General features: G+C 39.2%; 2 protein-coding genes across 3 annotated transcripts in view; one reads left to right on the forward strand and one right to left on the reverse strand.

Moving 5' to 3' along the window:
• On the forward strand, positions 1-6,631 carry fam177a1 (family with sequence similarity 177 member A1). The gene is made up of 5 exons (XM_048538369.2): positions 1-215; positions 497-673; positions 760-826; positions 5,089-5,186; positions 6,134-6,631. The coding sequence occupies exons 1-5, from the start codon at positions 138-140 to the stop codon at positions 6,338-6,340; spliced, it is 627 nt and encodes a 208-aa protein (XP_048394326.1). The 5' UTR covers positions 1-137; the 3' UTR covers positions 6,341-6,631.
• The window catches only part of ppp2r3c (protein phosphatase 2, regulatory subunit B'', gamma), a 24,809-nt gene continuing 12,300 nt past the window's right edge, over positions 6,576-19,084 (reverse strand). For both annotated transcript variants that reach the window (XM_059649185.1, XM_059649186.1), the window contains exons 4-13: positions 17,300-17,412; positions 16,371-16,468; positions 16,203-16,273; positions 15,968-16,100; positions 14,726-14,781; positions 14,554-14,629; positions 14,322-14,458; positions 11,280-11,417; positions 9,026-9,085; positions 6,576-6,875 (exon numbers count right to left, since the gene is read on the reverse strand). In XM_059649185.1, the coding sequence (XP_059505168.1) occupies positions 6,687-6,875; positions 9,026-9,085; positions 11,280-11,417; positions 14,322-14,458; positions 14,554-14,629; positions 14,726-14,781; positions 15,968-16,100; positions 16,203-16,273; positions 16,371-16,468; positions 17,300-17,412 (1,071 nt within the window). In that variant the 3' untranslated portion in view covers positions 6,576-6,686. The remainder of the gene's footprint in view (positions 6,876-9,025; positions 9,086-11,279; positions 11,418-14,321; positions 14,459-14,553; positions 14,630-14,725; positions 14,782-15,967; positions 16,101-16,202; positions 16,274-16,370; positions 16,469-17,299; positions 17,413-19,084) is intronic.

Genomic DNA, 19,084 nt, shown 5'->3' on the forward strand with positions numbered 1-19,084 from the left:
GATCGAGATCACGCTCACAGACGTTGTTTCGACAGTTCCTGTACAGCCTTGTAGAGTGCAGGCGGGTGGGGTGAGAGGTGGCTCTTCCTATCAAGCACTGGGCTATTGTGCGCTCACTCGACGGTGGATCACAGGGAATGGCGGAGAAGTTACCGGGTCTTGGCCTCTACCTCAGTCCCGGCAATATGCTACTGGCCGGCGGTAACGCGGAGAAGGTGAGGCCCGGAGGAGAAAAGGGAGGTTAGCACCGAGACCCGGGTGTATTGTGCGGCTGGGCACCGAGCTCTGCCAGCACTGGGCGGGCTCCAAACCCGAAGCATCTAGCGGCCAGGCCCCAGGCCCCGAGTCCGTCTCAATTCCAAGCCTGACTTGCGAAGATACACAAACAATGTTAATCACATGACCCCGTCCTTCCAAAGTAAAATACTACATGATTTGCGTGTACCCAATAAGCGTTGACTTGGATGGTTTGACTTTTATTTTCTTCCCTTTAAAGTTGCAGGCAAATGGAAAATCGTTTGAAAATGTAGAACTTGGAGATGTGAATACGAAAAAGCAAAAGCTTCCTCGAAGAATCATTCACTTTGCTAGTGGCGAAACTATGGAGGAGTATAGCACAGATGAGGAGGATCAGGAAGATGAAAAGAAAGACTTATTGCCTATAATTGATACTGTAAGTCGAAGTTTATTGAATTCCTAATCTATCACACAAAAATAACTTCAGTGTCTAATGCATAATGTGAAACATTTTATTCCCAGACCAAACTTCCTTGGGGCCCATTTTTGTGGTTTTACATGCTAAGATTTGCTACAGGAACACTGTCAGGTATGATCTACATATATGTCATAATGGATTACAGTAGTAATTTGTGTAAACAATATTTGAAGTTTCACTCTTTGAAATCCACATTTACAACTTCCTCATTGTGAAAAACATCCCTGGAGAATCATTTACTTTGCTAATCAAGAAATTATGGCATGGGGAAGTAATGTAACCTATTGTTAAGAATACCTACAGTGTGCAAACAGGCCATTTGGCTCAACAAATCCACGCTGACTCCCTGAAGAGCATCCCACCCGGACTCCTGCCCCCACCCTAGGCATGGATTTCCCATGGCTAATCCACCTAACCTACACATCTGTGGACTGCGGGAGGAAACTGGAGCATTTGGAGGAAACCCATGCAGTCATGGGGAGAATCCAAGATAAAGTGTGAAGCTGGATGAACACAGCAGGCCAAGCAGCATCTCAGGAGCACAAAAGCTGACGTTTCGGGCCTAGACCCTTCATCAGAGAGGGGGATGGGGTGAGGGTTCTGGAATAAATAGGGAGGGGGGGGAGGCGGACCGAAGATGGAGAAAAGAAGATAGGTGGAGAGGAGAGTATAGGTGGGGAGGTAGGGAGGGGATAGGTCAGTCCAGGGAAGACGGACAGGTCAAGGAGGTAGGATGAGGTTAGTAGGTAGGAAATGGAGGTGCGGCTTGAGGTGGGAGGAAGGGATGGGTGAGAGGAAGAACAGGTTAGGGAGGCAGAGACAGGCTGGGCTGGTTTTGGGATGCAGTGGGGGGAGGGAATGAGCTGGGCTGGTTTTAGGATGCGGTGGGGGAAGGGGAGATTTTGAAGCTGGTGAAGTCCACATTGATACCATTGGGCTGCAGGGTTCCCAAGCAGAATATGAGTTGCTGTTCCTGCAACCTTCAGGTGGCATCATTGTGGCACTGCAGGAGGCCCATGATGGACATGTCATCTAAAGAATGGGAGGGGGAGTTAAAATGGTTTGCGACTGGGAGGTGCAGTTGTTTATTGCGAACCGAGCGGAGGTGTTCTGCAAAGCGGTTCCCAAGCCTCCACTTGATTTCCCCAATGTAGAGGAAGCCACACCGGGTACAATGGATACAGTATACCACATTGGCAGATGTGCAGGTGAACCTCTGCTTAATATGGAAAGTCATCTTGGGGCCTGGGATGGGGGTGAGGGAGGAGGTGTGGGGGCAAGTGTAGCACTTCCTGCGGTTGCAGGGGAAGGTGCTGGGTGTGGTGGGGTTGGAGGGCAGTGTGGAGCGAACAAGGGAGTCATGGAGAGAATGGTCTTTCCGGAAGGCAGACAAGGGTGGGGATGGAAAAATGTCTTGGGTGGTGGGGTCGGATTGTAGATGGCGGAAGTGTTGGAGGATGATGCTTTGTATCCAGAGGATGGTGGGGTGGTGTGTGAGAACGAGGGGGATCCTCTTTGGGCAGTTGTGGCGGGGGCGGGGTGTGAGGGATGTGTTGCGGGAAATGCGGGAGACGCGGTCAACGGCGTTCTCGACCACTGTGGGGGTAAAGTTGCGGTCCTTGAAGAACTTGGACATCTGGGATGTGTGAGAGTGGAATGCCTCATCTTGGGAGCAGATCTGGCGGAGGAATTGGGAATAGGGGATGGAATTTTTGCAGGAGGGTGGGTGGGAGGAGGTGTATTCTAGGTAGCTGTGGGAGTCGGTGGGCTTGAAGTGGACATCAGTTACAAGCTGGTTGCCTGAGAGGTCCAGGAAGGTGAGGCATGTGTTGGAGATGGCCCAGGTGAACTTGAGGTTGGGGTGGAAGGTGTTGGTGAAGTGGTTGAACTGTTCGAGCTCCTCTGGGGAGCAAGAGGCAGTGCCGATACAGTCATCAATGTAACAGAGAAAGAGGTGGGGTTTGGGGCCTGTGTAGGTGCGGAAGAGGGACTGTTCCATGTAACCGACAAAGAGGCAGGCATAGCTGGGGCCCATGGCTACCCCCTTTGTCTGTAGGAAGTGGGAGGAATCAAAAGAGAAGTTGTTGAGGGTGAGGACGAGTTCGGGTAGGCGGACGAGGGTGTCAGTGGAGTGGAACTGGTCGGGCCTGCGGGACAGGAAGAAGCGGAGGGCCTTGAGGCCACCTGCATGAGGAATACAGGTGTATAGGGACTGGACGTCCATGGTGAAAATGAGGTGTTGGGGGCCAGGGAATTGGACGTTCTGGAGGAAGTGGAGGGCGTGGGTGGTGTCACGGACGTAGGTAGGGAGTTCCTGGACCAAAGGGGAGAAAATGGAGTCCAACCACCTATCATCTTTTCTCTCCATCTTTGGTCCGCCTCCCCCTCTCTCCCTATTTATTCCAGAACCCTCACCCCATGCCCCTCTCTGATGAAGGGTCTAGGCCCGAAAAGTCAGCTTTTGTGCTCCTGAGATGCTGCTTGGCCTGCTGTGTTCATCCAGCTTCACTCTTTGTTATCTTGGATTCTCCAGCATCTGCAGTTCCCATTATCACAGTCATGGGAAGAATGTCTGTTTGTGTAGAGTTTGCACACTCTCCTGTTGCTGGAATTGAACCCGGGTCCCTGGTACTGTGAGACAGCAGCACTAACCACTGAGCCACAGAGCAGCCCCATGTCATTCTTAACAAATGTCATTTAAAAAAAAATTTGCATTTAAACTGCAAATAAACTTTGAATTATTAAGACTATAGGTTTAAGTTTACATTTCTACAACCAAAACTCCTGATGCTGAAAATGAGGTGCCAAAGCTGATTCATTTTTTTCTGTTGAGCAAGGAAGATGTTAATAGAGATAGTAGGAACTGCAGATGTTGGAGAATCTAAGATAAGGCATACAGCTGGATGAACACAGCAGGCCGAGCAGGAAGGCTGACGTTTCGGGCCTAGACCCTCCTTCATTTTCTGAAGAAGGGTCTAGGCCCAAAACATCAGCCTTCCTGCTCCTCTGATCCTGTTTGGCCTGCTGTGTTCATCTAGCTCAACAAGATGTTAATAGGATCACTTTACATGCAAGTTTCTTTTGCATTTCAATAATTCTGCTGTCTTCTGTGCAAGTGAACCTACTCTAAAATCAGTCACTGCTTTGCTGGCTAACTGCAACTTGAGCAGTATCAGAGGTTCAGCATACCTCCTCAGTGTCTCTGCTATATATTGCTCCTTTAGCTTTGCTTATTTGGCTTGAGGGAAGGAGGAAATGTAAACCAGCTTTTTTAAAAGGTTTTTAGAAAAAATAATAGTGACAGTATTAAAGGACCAAAAATAAATACAGCACTAATGATGTAAAGTTAGTAGTTGATTTTTAAAAAAATTCTGATGTCCTTTTTTCTGGCACTTGCATTTATCTTCTCACATTAGTTTCCCAGTGGAGTAATTGTTATTGAGCTATGATGCCCTAGATACCGCAGGTCAATGAGTACACCCCACCCCACCCCACATGTTGGTAGGTTGTTCTGTCATAGACACTATAGCAGCCAAGCCAGATTTGCTCGGGCACGCTCTCTCTCTCGACCAAAGCTCACTGTATACCAATTTGGAATGGGAGCTGTGTTTACTTTTATTCCACCTCCTCTAGAGGCACCTAAACCAGATGCAGAGCCTGAAGGTGAGGGAGGAAAGGAGTACAAATAGAATCACGTTTCTACAGAAAGTTAGGCATTATTAGCATCCAGGCAGATTTTATAGTGATGTTTTTTGAGGAAATGAACGATTGAAATGAATGATTAAAATGAAAAAAAACTCCATTAAGAAAGAGAACAATAAATTTCATATCCTAATCAAATTAGGGGGGTAAACCAGCTTCTTTAAAAGTTGTTCCTACATTCCAAGGATTGCAGTTGTTTAAGAAAGCAGCTCTCCTCCATCTTTTGCAAGGTAGTTGGGAATAGATGTTAAATATTGGCCTGGTCATTAACACTCATTCTCAAACAAATTTTTAAAAAATTGACTGAAGCAACAGAAGACTCTGCAAAATTCATACATGGGTAGGAAAAAAGTAAAGTTGAGAAGAAACATTTTGTTGGCAGGATCAGGCTGAAACAGTAGATCAACTCTGGCATTCCTTTTTGAGTATAAAGGAATTTTGAAGGTCTTGAAATTAAGTTCTTCAAAAGATGAGATCACCGACAATCTTTGAAATTTGGCTGAGGGTTCAAGATTAAAATGGAGGAGAAACATGAAACCAGACTTCAATCATAGCAAAATAGTGGAAGCAGGAAAATGCTAGAACGAGTGGCAAAAGAAAATGGGTTTTTGGCACCATTTTGTTCACCATGTAATTGAGCATTTACTAACAGGCTTCTTTTGTTTTTAAAGTTTGTGACTTTTTGGGGGAAAAGTTAGCTTCACTTTTCGGTATAAACGCTCCAAAATACCAATATGCTATTGATGAGTACTACAGGATAAAAAAGGAGGTAAGTGAACTGCATATACTCGTTCATTAAGTCAAATTCAGCAAGCCATTTCACTTGTTTTAGAAATCAACAAGCAGCAGAAATTCTTAGACTATCCTTAACTTATAATATTTAGTGTGGCTATAAAGGTGAACTAGGCTATCAATATTAATGTCTTAAATTTTACATGGATAATTGAATTTGCATTCTAGAAAATACATAAGATTCAAATCCTTTCAAACATGCAAGAGTCACCAGATAATGTGGGGGGGAAAATTCATCCATCACTGAGCATTAATACCTACAGACAAGAAATCAGGAATAATAAGCTGATAGTGGAAAAAAAATCCATAAAGTTTGATAAGATGGAATCACTATTTGCAAGTTTGAATAGCTACGCCTTGTAGTTGAGATTAATGTTTCATGCACTGTCATTGGAAGAAGAGGAGGATCAATGCGTAACACCCAAGAAGCACATATGTCACTTAGTTCTGCCCAGTTACTACAGTTACCAAGTCATAAAATTGGAAGAGATTTGTGTAGATATCGTGTAAGGTCAGATACATCTGACTCCTCTGTTGGCTTTGCAAGCTGATATAGTAAACAGATTACCTAGTTAGATCATGGAGGAGATCAGATTTGAGAAGTTTTTTTTGTGGAGTTAACTGATCACAGCCAATAGGCAACTGAAAATTAGTCAGCATCCAATTGTGTAAATATCAGAAGAATACAGACTATTCCCTGTAGAAGAACAGTAAACTAGACCTGCTATTAAAAATTTAGCAACATGAAATTAATCCACAGTACGAGAAGCTTACAGATAGTAATGCCTGTAACAGGAGAGGATAGCATGGAGTTGGCATAAAAGTAAAGTTCCTTTTTTTATAGGATAAGTTCGTAAAAGGATCTCATTTAATTAGGCAAATGACTTTGCCAGCCAGGCTTGCTAATACATGTAAATGTTACAGGAGGAGGAAGAAGAGGAAGAAAATAAAATGTCAGAAGAAGCTGAAAAGAATTACAAAGAGCAAATGGAACAGCAGCAAGAGATGGTTAGTACACATGATGGTCTGCCAGTAGTTAATGCATCATTTGTGAATGTCAGCTTTGAAATGGAAAGTGATCCCACCATTATAACAGAAACCAAACAAAAAAGCGATCCTATTCCAACTTAGAGCAAGTCATCCTATGGAAGATGATGCAAGGGTTCAGTGCTGCCCGTCACCCTGAAGAAAACAGCTATGCCTTAACTCACTGAAAATGCAGTTGTGCCTTGCGATCTTTCATCTAATTTTGTTTTCATATCATGCATCTGCTGTAATTAAACTGTTAATACTAGAAACAATATTGTTTTGTTTAACCTATAATTAATTATTTATTTTAATTCTTTATAAAATAAGGAAAGATCACTTTTGTACACTACAAAACTTTAATAAAAATTTATGATGACTATTTATCCCATACAATTTATCATGCACAATTTCCAAACTCAGTACAAGAATCAAAGTTGCATTAATAGAATCATGAATCATCCAGATCAGCGCTACCATCATTATCATTTGCAACAAGAACTTCTCTGTTTTCATAAGTCCAAAAACCATTCAGATCAATTAGAATACTGCTGACTGTGTCACCTTGTCCACTGCTTATTAAATCTTGAAGGGTGATTTTGTACGGATCTTTGGGCTTAACCATGTCGAAGATTTCATCCTGTAAGATCAAACTAGTTTTCAGTATAACTTCTAGATTTTACATGATGGATATTTAAGTATAGTTTGTCAAGTTTCTTTTTCCAGGAAGGAAGTTGATCTAGGCAGTAAGAAAAGTTATTTGACTCTTCAAGCTTGCTGCCATTGAGAATGACAGCTATTTGTGTGTCTCACCTGCTGATTTCTGTTAGTACCTTTTAAAGAATAAGATGATGGCCCGGTGGTATTATTGCTAGATTATTAATCCAAAGACCGAGGTACTGTTCTAGGGACCTGGGTTTGAATCCCATGATGGCAGATGAAATTTGAATTCAACAAAAATCTGGAATTAGGACACTAATGACCACGAAACCATTATCAGTTGTTGGGACAAACCCATCTGGTGTACTCTGTCCTTCGGGGAATGAAATTGCTATACTCACCTAGGCTGGCCTACATGTGACTCCAGACTCAGAGCAACATAGTTGGCTTAAATGCCCTCTGGACAATAAATGTTGGTCTAGCCAGCAATACCCACATCCTGTGCATAAAAAAAAAAGTGCTCTCCAGGATCGAACATGTCAAAGATTCAACCCTCTCAATGAAGAAACTTCTTTTATCTCAATTCTGAACGACCAACATTATTAGTTTAGACGTGTGAACCCTATTGTACATTACCAAACCAAGGGTAACCCTGACAAAGGGTTTTGGCCCAAAACATTGACTTCCTTGCTCCTCGAAAGCTGTTTGACCTGCTGTGCTTTTCCAGCTCCATATTTACTGACTCTAGCTTCATACATCTGCGGTCCTTATTGTCTCCAAGGGTAACATTTCCTTAGTACCTATCCTGATTACTCTACATTTTTAACTCAGGAGTCAGTGCAGTCTACTTAAACTTTTCTCAGAACAATCCACTCATCTCAGAAGCAAAGATAGTGAACTTTTGTTGCAACTTGGGTATCAGCTCTGAAATGTCAGAGTTCTGCAAGGAGACAATCAAAAGAACTTTTCTTGCTGCAGAAAGCACTGGAGCCATTAACTGATTAGTGTGCTTCAGGAGGCTGTCAGCCTGCTCCCCAATTAAGGAAGGCAAAGAAGGTGGCCCTTTTAGGAAAACAGCTCACCATTGTGGATTGAGACTTCAAAATCACCTTTTTTTTATATTAGGGTGCTGACATGACCCCAAAACCTGCAGAAAAATTAATTTCTTCCTTTTGTGCTATTTTACTGTGGAGGAATGGAAAGAGACATTAAACATCTAATTTTTTTTGGAATCCAACATTTCTTACTATAGAAGCACTAAGGGATGTAGCTACATTGAAAGATTGTTTTTGCAGGGAAAAATGCACTGCTTTAACCTAAGCAATCTATCCCTACCTTCTTCTACAGTGCTGAATCAAAGGATAAACTAAGGTGGGCTGGGAAATTGTTCCATGGCCAATCTCTGGAGTTTAGCATTTTTGAATTTTTTAAAATCCAAGCCAGAACATAGAGATGTACCATCTCTCCAGCATGTGTTAAAGGACAAAAACTGAATTTGGTCATCTCAATTTATCACATGTCCTTTCTTGTTCTACTAGTTATTTTATTATTTCTTGTTCAATTTAGTCCCATCTCTGCAGTAGGTCTAACTCCACAGCATCATAGCTGCTACCATTATTTAACTTGGAAAGGGGTTTACGCAGTTCTGTTGGATCAGAAATCCATGCCCAGAAAATCACAGTAAAAATAACTGGACCTTATGTTGTAGTGCAAGATTGAGTTAGTTGTACGATGTACTTGGGAATTTCACAGAATAAGTACTGGAGGTAGAGCAGCCAGAATCATTCATTCCAGCCACATTTCAACATGTTGTTTGCACAACTGAAATTTTGTTACATGTACACAATACCAGGGCATTCTCTTCTATAACTTTTATTGACAGTCTATATAGCATAAAACCCATGACACTTCTTTGGAACTTGAAAGATGCGGAAGAGACATATTGGACTCAAAGTTAAATTTTTCCTTGTGCCTATAGATGATGTCAGATTTACTGAGATATTCCAGCACTTAGTTTTTATTGTAGACCATGGATTGTTAGAGAATGGAAACCCAACATTTTCCCTCAAAAGAAGCTTTATTTGTAAAGTATTATTAAACATTAAGATGTTGTCTCATGATACAAGATACCTTAACATCCTGAAAAGAAACTGGCTCCTGCCCATGAAGTTTCATTTGCTCTTGTATGGCCTGTATAAACAAAAAAATACAGAACTACAGCAAGATTTATTTGGAGTACAAAGAATTAGTTCTTGCCTGTATATTAAGATGAGGTTAGCAAACAAGCAAATCAGATCTTAACAGAATATTCTACCTTTACGAAGATCCTACTACACCATGCTAGAATACACTTTTTAGTGTATTACACATCACCAACACAGGAAATGACATCACCAACCCAAGGAAACCTAACCAGATAAATAGAAAGCGGGACATAACACCAGAACTTCGTCAGAGGCTCACTGATGATGTTACCTAGAATGGTGACGAAATGTCTGAAAACAAACCTTCCAGCTCAGCAAGCAAACTCACATCCAGAACCTCAACCTGAGCTACAAATCTTCTCAAAACTCACTAACACTTTTTAGTTGATATTTTAAATAGTATGGGCAAAAGTACTGTGCAGACTTTTATATTGATAGGTTGCCATTCCAGCCCTCCTTCACAAGTGCAGAATTGCACGTTTGTTTTACCATTCTAAGGAATATCATATTTACAATCACAAGTTCAGGAAAGACTGTTAATTAATCTGGGGCTTTTTTGGACTGAATAGTTTGATACTATATAAATTAAAATATTGCTTTAAAAGTTTACTATAATTCAGCATGCATAGCTGGTATTAATAAAAAACCAAAAAAGGTATTCAGAAATTGTTGTAAACAAGTAATTGCAGAAACAAGATTACGTTTCATATCAGTACTTTAAATATACATGTAGGTATTAGATATGAAAGTAATATTAACTACAACTATATATCATTGGACCACACAAAATATATTACCTTAATCAATAGGACACATTCAAGAAACTGGATGGCTAGGCATAACTTTTTTTAAACCTCAAGGGACTTGAGAGTTGAAATGTACAGCAGATTGATGGAATAAAAGTACACTGTCTGCTGTTTGCAAGGATCCTTTATGCTACTGCTCCCATTACTGCAACACACTCTACACAGTGCCTTTACTGTACTAAAATGTAACAAGTGCTTTCAAACAGAAAATTGATAGCAAGCTATATAACGCAATATTAGGGTTAGTACAGTAGGTTTTCAGAAGCATCTTATAGAGGAAGAGTGATAAAAGTATTTGGAGTGGGAATTCTAGAACTGGGATGCTTGCTATTTGAGGCCATTGATGTTAATTAAAATCAGAGGTAATTAATAGGCCAGAATTGGAGGACTGCAGCTATCTTGGAAGGTTGAATGGCTGGAGAAAGTTAAAAAGAGGGGTTTGAAAACAATTTTAAAACTAAGCTGTCATTTAACCAGGAGCTAAAATTTACCAACAAGCATAGCCGCGGTAGGTGAAAAAAAATTGGTGTGTTTGAACCAGGTTTTGAATGGCCCAAGTTTTAGCAAGGGTAGAATATAGGGGTGGAGGAAGAGAAGTTGTTTAGGAGAGTATTGGATTAGTTAACCCTCGACAGGCAAAGGTATACATATGCGTTAAACAGCATTTGAGCCAAAAGCACAGGTGAATGTCATTTAATATTATAGAGTCAGTAATCAGCAGTGCCAGTAATGGTGTAGGAAGAGTTTGGAATCACATACAATCTGCTCCCAAGTTTGCAAATAGTCTGGCTCTGTCTCTAACACTTGTCAGGGTAGAAGGTTAATGCCGGTATTAGGAAACAAATTTTGCAGCAGAAAACAAAATACAATCGCTTTCATCTTCCTGACATTTCATTTGAGGAAATTTCTGCTTATCCACTTATGAATGCTGAAAAAGTAATGACAATTTAAAGACAGCAGTGCCTTCAAGAGAAGTGGTAAAATGGGTTATGGTAATTTTAATCCAATTCCCAGTAATCATGTGCCGATAATACTAATTATTACTTTTAGTATCCTGTTAGGAGCAATGTTCATTAAGCCTACAGAATGGCTGGAATGGTAAACAGAATTAGCATTATGCTGGTATAGCACATGGTGTGATCTTTTGAAGTTAATGCAGAGGCATGTTTTTCAGAAGAGAGTTTTGTTATGCGTCAGCATTTGAGAGGAGAATGCTCGATTTGGACATTAGGTGCCTGAAATAAAAGAGCTCCAATCCTAACAGTAAATTCTTTCATCTTGATAAAGAATTCACCAATACTGAGTCAGAAAATGGATTTTGAAATATGTACATTAAACTCAATAAAAGATTTCAAAAATAAAAATAATACTCACCCTGAAGAAAAAATTCAGAGAAAATACATTAAGATAACCCTTATTTTCCATATCCAGTAATTTAAAGATATATTGAAGTGCAGCAGGTTCCTTTCGGTTTTCCAAAGCGAGAACAAAATCCAAATATGTCTTGTAATCCTTAAGACAAGATATCAGAAAATAAACTTCAAAAGTACATTGTGTTTTTATTTCAAAATGTTCTTAGCAATCTAGAATGTCAATTTATTGAATGACCAATTTCCTAATTTCAGATACATAAAATATATTACCAGCAATGTTACTGTTTACGTGGAGGGCAATAATCAGTCACTTCTTGCTGCACACATTTTATTCCATCTTTAAAATTTGGTTTCCACATTTTCCATTTTACATGCACCAGAATGAAAGTCTGACACTTGAAGTTTGTTTCTAACAGTTAAGAAGTAACATTAAGCAGACTCTTGCCTGTATAAAGACTCTTTATTTTTATGCTTTTTAACATCGCAGACTGAAGTGAGAAGGAACTGTTTTAAAATCTATGATTGAAAGGATTGCAACATGTTTTAAAAGGCAAATAAAACGGCACTCACAGCAAGCAGTATTTTGTATCAAGGAAACATAGAAGTGCAAGAAAACTTAATAATAGAACAAACTTAAAGGCTCAATTATCTTAACACACAAAGCATTTGGAATAAGGTTGACAAACTGATGGCACAAATCAAGGTCACATGGACTTCTTTAACGCAGGGAGTCGTGTCGGTGATAGTTGCGGGGGAGGGCATTGGAGGAGAATTTATAGGGATGTCCAGCATGGAAACAGGTCCTTTGGTCCAACTTGTCAATGCAGATTAGATATCCTAAATTAATCTTGTCCCATTTGCCAGGATTTGGTCTGTATCCCTCTAAACCCTTCCTAATCATATGCCCATCCATTTGATCTTTAAAAGTTGGAATTGTACCATCCTCCACCACTTTTCCTGGCAGCTTGTTCCATACACGCACCATCCTCTCTGAAAAAGCTGCCCTTTAGGTCCCTTTTAAATTTTTCCCTCTCACCTTAAACCTGAGCCCTCTAGTTTTGGACTTCCCCACCTGAGGGAAAGACCTTGGCTATGTATCCTATACATGCTCATGATTCTATAAGGTCACCCGTCAGCCTCTGATAGTACAGAGAAGATATCCCCAGCCTATTTAGCCTCTCCCTACAGCTCAAACCCTCCAACCCTGGCAACATCCTTGTAAATATTTTCTGAACTCTTTCAAGTTTCATAACATTGTTTCTAATAGCAGGGAGACCAGAACTGAACGCAGTATTTAAAAAGTAACCTAACCAATGTCCTGTACAACCTCAACATGACCTCCTAACTCCTATACTGAATATACTGACCAATTAAGGCAAGCATACCAAACGCCTTCTTTGCCATCTTATCTACCTGTGACTCCACTTTCAAGGAACTATGAAGCTGCACACCAATGTCTCTTTGTTCAGCAACACTCACCCAAGACCTTGTATACATAATGCCAAGTCCTACCCTGATTTTCCTTTCCAAAATGCAGCATCTTACATTTATCGAAGTTAAACTCCATCTGCCACTCCTCAACCCATTGCGTGTGTTTAAGACAAAGGTTGATAGGTTCTCAATTAGTAAGGAGATCAATGGTAACAAGGAGAAGGCAGGAGAACAGGGTTTAAAAACATATCAGCCACAATCTAATTTTAAAGCAGACTTGATGAGCAAAATGGCCTAATTATCTTTCTGTACTTTACAGTTTTTGGTCAAACAGTAATTGAAGTTTGAGTTACAGACTTTTAGGTCTCAAGATTTGTGTACAGATACACTGAATGGTAACGAGAAGTTAATTGGACCATGGACAAGTGACCAATTATCAATGACAAAAGCATTTTTCCTGCAAATAAGCACAATTAGTTCAAGTAACCGAACAGCTTGGGGCTAGGAACAAGATATAGGAAGTAGTGTTTTGTTCTCCACCCACACAGGAGCTGTTTCTTTGTTCTCCGATGTCAAAACCGATTTTAAACTTTGCTTTCAAGTTTGAGTTTCCTTCTGCAGTGACTTGACGAGTCAGAGGCTTTTTACAGAGAACCAGCCACTTTATGTCTCTTGACGATCAGTGGGAGCATCTGAAGGAGGACAATGGAAAAGCAGTATTCTGACCAGCACAGAAACCATGAGGATTATCTTAGCAACCTATGAATAGGAAGCACTGAATTGTCTCCCAGGTTTCTTTCTGTCCGTACCCTATTTTTGCTGTCTGTTTGTCTGTGTCTGCAATGAGAATTTAAAAGGGGATTAGCGTTTTAATTTGTCGTGTTGAACACCATGGAGTATAATTGTTTACCTGCAGCTAGCATCCAGTCACTTATAACGAATAGTGATTCTTAAGTACAGTGAAGTGTTTTCCACCAATCTGGATTTGGAAATTATGTAAATTGGGGAATTTTGTGTCCTTATTTAAACACCTTTAACTTATGACAGCTCCAAGAAGTTCCAGTGTACTACCCCAGTAGATCATTACACTTGAAACAAACATTTTTTTCCCCTCTATTCTAGCATAAAACAGCACAATATAACTTGAATGTCTATATCGAAACACTAAATGTGTAGGCTTTTAACCAACTCCATTTTCATTGCTCTTCTGGGCAAGACTATCACTTGTTTATAATTATTTATCTTCTAACAATTCATTCAAAATTACTTGGCTTAAAGGATGAACAGAATTTATTTAATATTTTTGAAGATCTGAACAAAAAGCAATAATGGGCTTTCTGTATGAGAATTTACTAAATTAAGATAAGGCTAAGCATTTAAAGCTGTACTTCAAGTCTAAGCCATAATTTGATGTGCCCAAAATCACTAATATTCTAATATAGGCATGGAAAAGCATTCAGTTGTTGGTTGCCATAATAAAAACTCTTTCAAAAATAGTATCTAGAAATTGATTGAACCAGGAAATTTATAGAAGGTAAAATTAAAATCCAAAACAGTTTCTCAATTTTACAAGAGATAGGTCGTTGCAGGTGAATTATTTGTTGGCAGTTACCATTTCTCCATCATATGTTAGGCACTCCTGAAAAACCCTATCCAAAAACACGCCCGTAAGAGTTCCAGTACCATAACGTGATAGCTCTTCTTTGCTGAGCATTCCATTGTGATCTTTATCCAGATTTAAGTACTGACCTAAGAGATAAAAATAATCACAACAGTAAACCATATACCATCAGATGACTTGTGCAGCATATGAAAGATCATAGCAGTATGTATCCAACACATACCATATACTCTCAATGCAGAAGGTGCAGAAAACCAATTTGATTCTTGACTTTCCTTAGAGAGTTCCTCATCTCTGAGCTACAAATACAGACACGCAAACAAAAAACAGTTACAGAAACATTCCATTGCTATCAGTAGATCGTATTTAAAAATTCAAACTTTCTCCAAAATTACCTCCAACAAATCATCCAAAAAGCTGCAAGCCAAAATATCTTGGATTTTTATCTTGCCTAGAACAGTATTAAAGATATGAAAGTCAGGTTAGTTTGAATCATCAGCACAAATACAGAGAGATATACTGTCCTGTATTGTAAAGATGAAGTGCAAATCAACATATTCTAGCAACTGTAATTTGATAATGATTGATTCAATTCGATAATTTAGACTGCCACATTTGAATTAAATTTAGGTAGTATCAACCCAGTTTTCTGCAGTGTCAAACTTGTTCTGATAATTCAATATAAACTGGTAATTTTAAAAATTGACTGGTGAAAGAAGGAGAAATTTTTCCGGGTACATTAGGACTGCTGTTTACAAGCTGAATTACATTATTGGGAACTTTGCTTGATGATCACTAAACCACATCTTAAAATTGCTCACTGCCAGCAATACATATCAAATACTGCACAGCTCCTAAAAAAAATGAAATGGCAAAATGCTATAAAAAGATTAGCTTTATATTCTGACAGATTTAGAAAGTGATACAAAAGCCATTTACTTCAGATTAATTATTTTGCAAATACCGAGCAGGATGTTAAGACTAAATTAAGATTTATTTATAATTTTTTGTGTAACAAAACTAACAACCTTTCTTAAAAATAAGTAATTTGTCTTTTCTCCACAATTATCAGAAATTATTTCACTCGTTGCATATAAAACTGAAATAAATTGCTGACTTACACTATTGTTAGTTTTCAAAATTTATATGAAACTCGTTTCCAGTAATAAAATATTAGTTCTTATGAATGAGAACTAATTATTAAAACAAATTACATATTTAGGTAATTTAGCAAACATTAAATTGCTAATTTATGTATATAACATACAGATTGAATTTAGGAGAATGTTAGTTTCAGTAATTCAATAAAATATCCCTGAACTTTCAATGAAAATTTTCTACTTGAATTACCAGTTAAGAATGATGTGAACCCCAAAAGCTCCTAACAAGTAGGTTTCAGCATATTGTGCCTGATTACACTCAAAAGGGCATTGCTGTAATAGCTCAGAGTGATACCTTAGTATCAGGGGTAAGAAAACAAGTCACACCCTCTCAGTTAATCATAATAGCCATACAAAAGACTGCTATCTAAAATAGAGAAGACGATAAGCATAGCCAAAAGGAACAAAATATTTACATGGCTAAGACATGATAAATATTACAGGGCTTACAACTTAGGTGAGGAAATATGAACTTGCCTGTTCTGAGTGGGTCGAGGAAGAAAAAGAATTTTCTAACTGCAGTGCACACATAGAATGAATAGAAGGACTTTTCTAAGCCATCTAGCTGTGGTAAAGTTGGAATCAACTCCAAAATGTAATTTTCCAAATCCTGTTGATTTATTTTAATGTGAAGTTATTATACCATAAAACACAATGAGATTGAAATATGGTAAAAATTGTCAGATTCGAACATAAAAGGTAGGATACTTACAGATTCACGAAGATATCCTTGACCTGCCACATCATACAAACTCAGTCCTATCCTTGTCTGATGCAACCAAACTAAAGATTAAATAGATTTAGTACGGTTGTGTTATGATTAAGATTGTGTAAAAAAATACAATTTTAACTATTCATTTGCATCTTAAGAGTCTGCTACCTTTTCGCATGACATAGTTGAAGAACTGCATTATGGAGATCCTTCCATATGCATCACTGTGCAAGAGTTTTGCAAAGATCTTAGCTGCAAAGAACTGCCTGTTGGATAACATTAAAATGCAAGTAATGATAGCAAAAAGATCATGTGAAAATACTCACTAAAATATAATTGAAATGAAAAACCACAGAATCAACATTTAAAAGTATTGTTTCTAATAAAATACTTGATTAAGCAATGCCAAGCAACAGACTGTGTTTCTTCTTTCCTGCTTTACTACTGTAACTTGGGACAGTGACTGTTATTTTTAGTCTGACAGCATAGTGCCAATAGGCATTGTGGGGACTTACATGAGCAATGCAAATGAGGAACACCACAGAATTAGGGGTGGGAGTAGGTAATGCAACCCCTCAAGCCCTCTCTGCCATTTAACATGATCATGTTAACAATCTCAACTCCACTTTGCTGCCTGCTTCCCATTGCCCTTTATCCTGCTTTTCATTAGAAACATACCTACTTCTTTCTTGAATCTGTCAATTGATTCTGCCTCTATTCTGCACACGTATGGTCAGGGAAGGAAACAAAATATGATCTGTGTATGAATTACACACAACGAATAATCACAACGAAATCTGGGGCTACTGAAAACAAACCAAGAGGATACTGTTGAGGAAATTCTGCTATAATTATTGTTTAGCTAATGGTACCTACAAAATTCGATTGTCTTCCTGGTCCAGGTTAAGATGGGTCAAAATTGAGGCATTTCTATGATCTATATTGTTAAAAGCTTCATTGTAAGAAGTACACACCAGAATAGTTTTCATTGCTTAATTTCTTACATGCACTGGACTTAAATCAGTAAGAAAATGATTTTAATATCTAGAGATTTTCTTTTAACTTTATCAGAAAAGATGCTCATAAATGAAACTTACTTGCATTTCTGTCCGGCTTTCTCTTTGACCTCCAGAAAATGTTCATAATTTATCATTGCTTCCTCTCCTATCAGAGGAGGGGTTTGATGTTTGTCTAGTAAGAACCACAAATTCTATAAAACAAAATAAAAAAGTAATATTATGCATATGGATCCACATTTGACAATAACTATTTGAGCTTCAAAAGTGTCCTTTGGAAGTTCAGAAGAGAAGCGTGAACTAAGAGCTAAAAAGCCCCTTAATTGCACTTGCCAGATTTTACTACCAAAATAGTATTGATATGCATCATCGTCTCTAAAATGTACTGCAATGATAAAATATTTTGCAGTTTAAATAATAGATTCTTTCAAATCTCCTGTGTTTAGAACATGTTCATAAACCAACTGGTTCAGTGATTCACCCGTAATGTTGTGGCCTTGCAAAATGTAGCTGAAATTGCTTTAACTCCTGCCAGCTTGAAACACAGAAAATTAAGGCATCGCAAAATAACCAATAATTCCAGCTCTAATCCAACAAACACATACAAACCACCCTTGGGTAACCGTGTGAAGTTTGCACATTTGCCCCATGCCTGGGTTGGCTTCCTTCTGTCCAAAGATGTGCGGTATAGGAGGACTGGCCCTGCTATGTTCTATGTAAACTGCCCTAGGTGTACAGGGATGTGTAGGATCGGTGGATTAGCCATGGGATAATGCAGGGCTACAGGAGCAGGGTAAGGGGGTGGGGTGCTCTTTGGAGGGTCAGTCAACATTGACTCGAAGGACTCGAAGGGCCGAATGGCTGTAGTGATTCTATGAAAAGCAAACTAAAATGGAAACTGCTTCAAAATTGCAACTTGAAAGGCAACTTATGACCAAGATTAAACAAAGTGCTAACCAGTAGGCGGCTTGGTGGCATTCTTGGTTCTTGTTTGTTCTGTTCCCTACCTCTGATTGGCTGCCTATACCTGAAATAACTTGATACTTCACTTTGTCTGATTTTCAGCTGTTGCATTCAAGGACAACTTATTTTTAATGAGTTTTATTTCAGATATATTTTAAATAACCAAAACTGTTTTGACATTTACTTTAATAACATATGGTGTCATGAATACTAGGATTCTATCTCATAATTACTGTCAAAATTGGAGGTGTCATTGACAGTATAGAGGGCTGTTGTAGGCTGCAGCGGGGCATTAACAGAATGCAGAGATGGGCTGAGAGGTGACAGATGGAGTTCAACCTGGATAAATGCAAGATGATGCATTTTGGAAGGTCGAATTTGAAAGCCGAGTACAGGATTAAGGATAGGATTCTTGGCAGTGTGGAGGAACAGAGGGATCTTGGTGTGCAGATACATAGATCCCTTTAAATGGCCACCCAAGTGGACAGGGTTGTTAAGAAAGCATATGGTGTTTTGGCTTTCATTAGCAGGGGGATCGAGTTTAAGAGTCGTGAGATCTTGTTGGAGCTCTATAAAACTTTGGTTAGACCGCACTTGGAATACTGCGTTCAGTTCTGGTCGCCCTATTATAGGAAAGATGTGGATGCTTTGGAGAGGGTTCAGAGGAGGTTTACCAGGATGCTGCCTGGACTGGAGGGCTTATCTTATGAAGAGAGGTTGACTGAGCTCAGACTTTTTTCATTGGAGAAAAGGAGGAGGAGAGGGGACCTAATTGAGGTATACAAGATAATGAGAGGCATAGATAGAGTTGATAGCCAGAGACTATTTCCCAGGGCAGAAATGGCTAACACGAGGGGTCATAGTTTTAAGCTGGTTGGAGGAAAGTATAGAGGGGATGTCAGA

The sequence above is a fragment of the Stegostoma tigrinum genome, chromosome 10 (assembly GCF_030684315.1).
Source record: "Stegostoma tigrinum isolate sSteTig4 chromosome 10, sSteTig4.hap1, whole genome shotgun sequence".
Taxonomy (NCBI): Eukaryota; Metazoa; Chordata; class Chondrichthyes; order Orectolobiformes; family Stegostomatidae; genus Stegostoma; species Stegostoma tigrinum.

Bases quoted from the DNA above. Each gene is read 5' to 3' on its own strand.
- fam177a1 (XM_048538369.2), top strand. From the start codon at position 138: ATGGCGGAGAAGTTACCGGGTCTTGGCCTCTACCTCAGTCCCGGCAAT. The intron at 216-496 runs GTGAGGCCCGGA...TTCCCTTTAAAG, and splicing joins CCGGCGGTAACGCGGAGAAG to TTGCAGGCAAATGGAAAATC. The intron at 827-5,088 runs GTATGATCTACA...TTGTTTTTAAAG, and splicing joins TGCTACAGGAACACTGTCAG to TTTGTGACTTTTTGGGGGAA.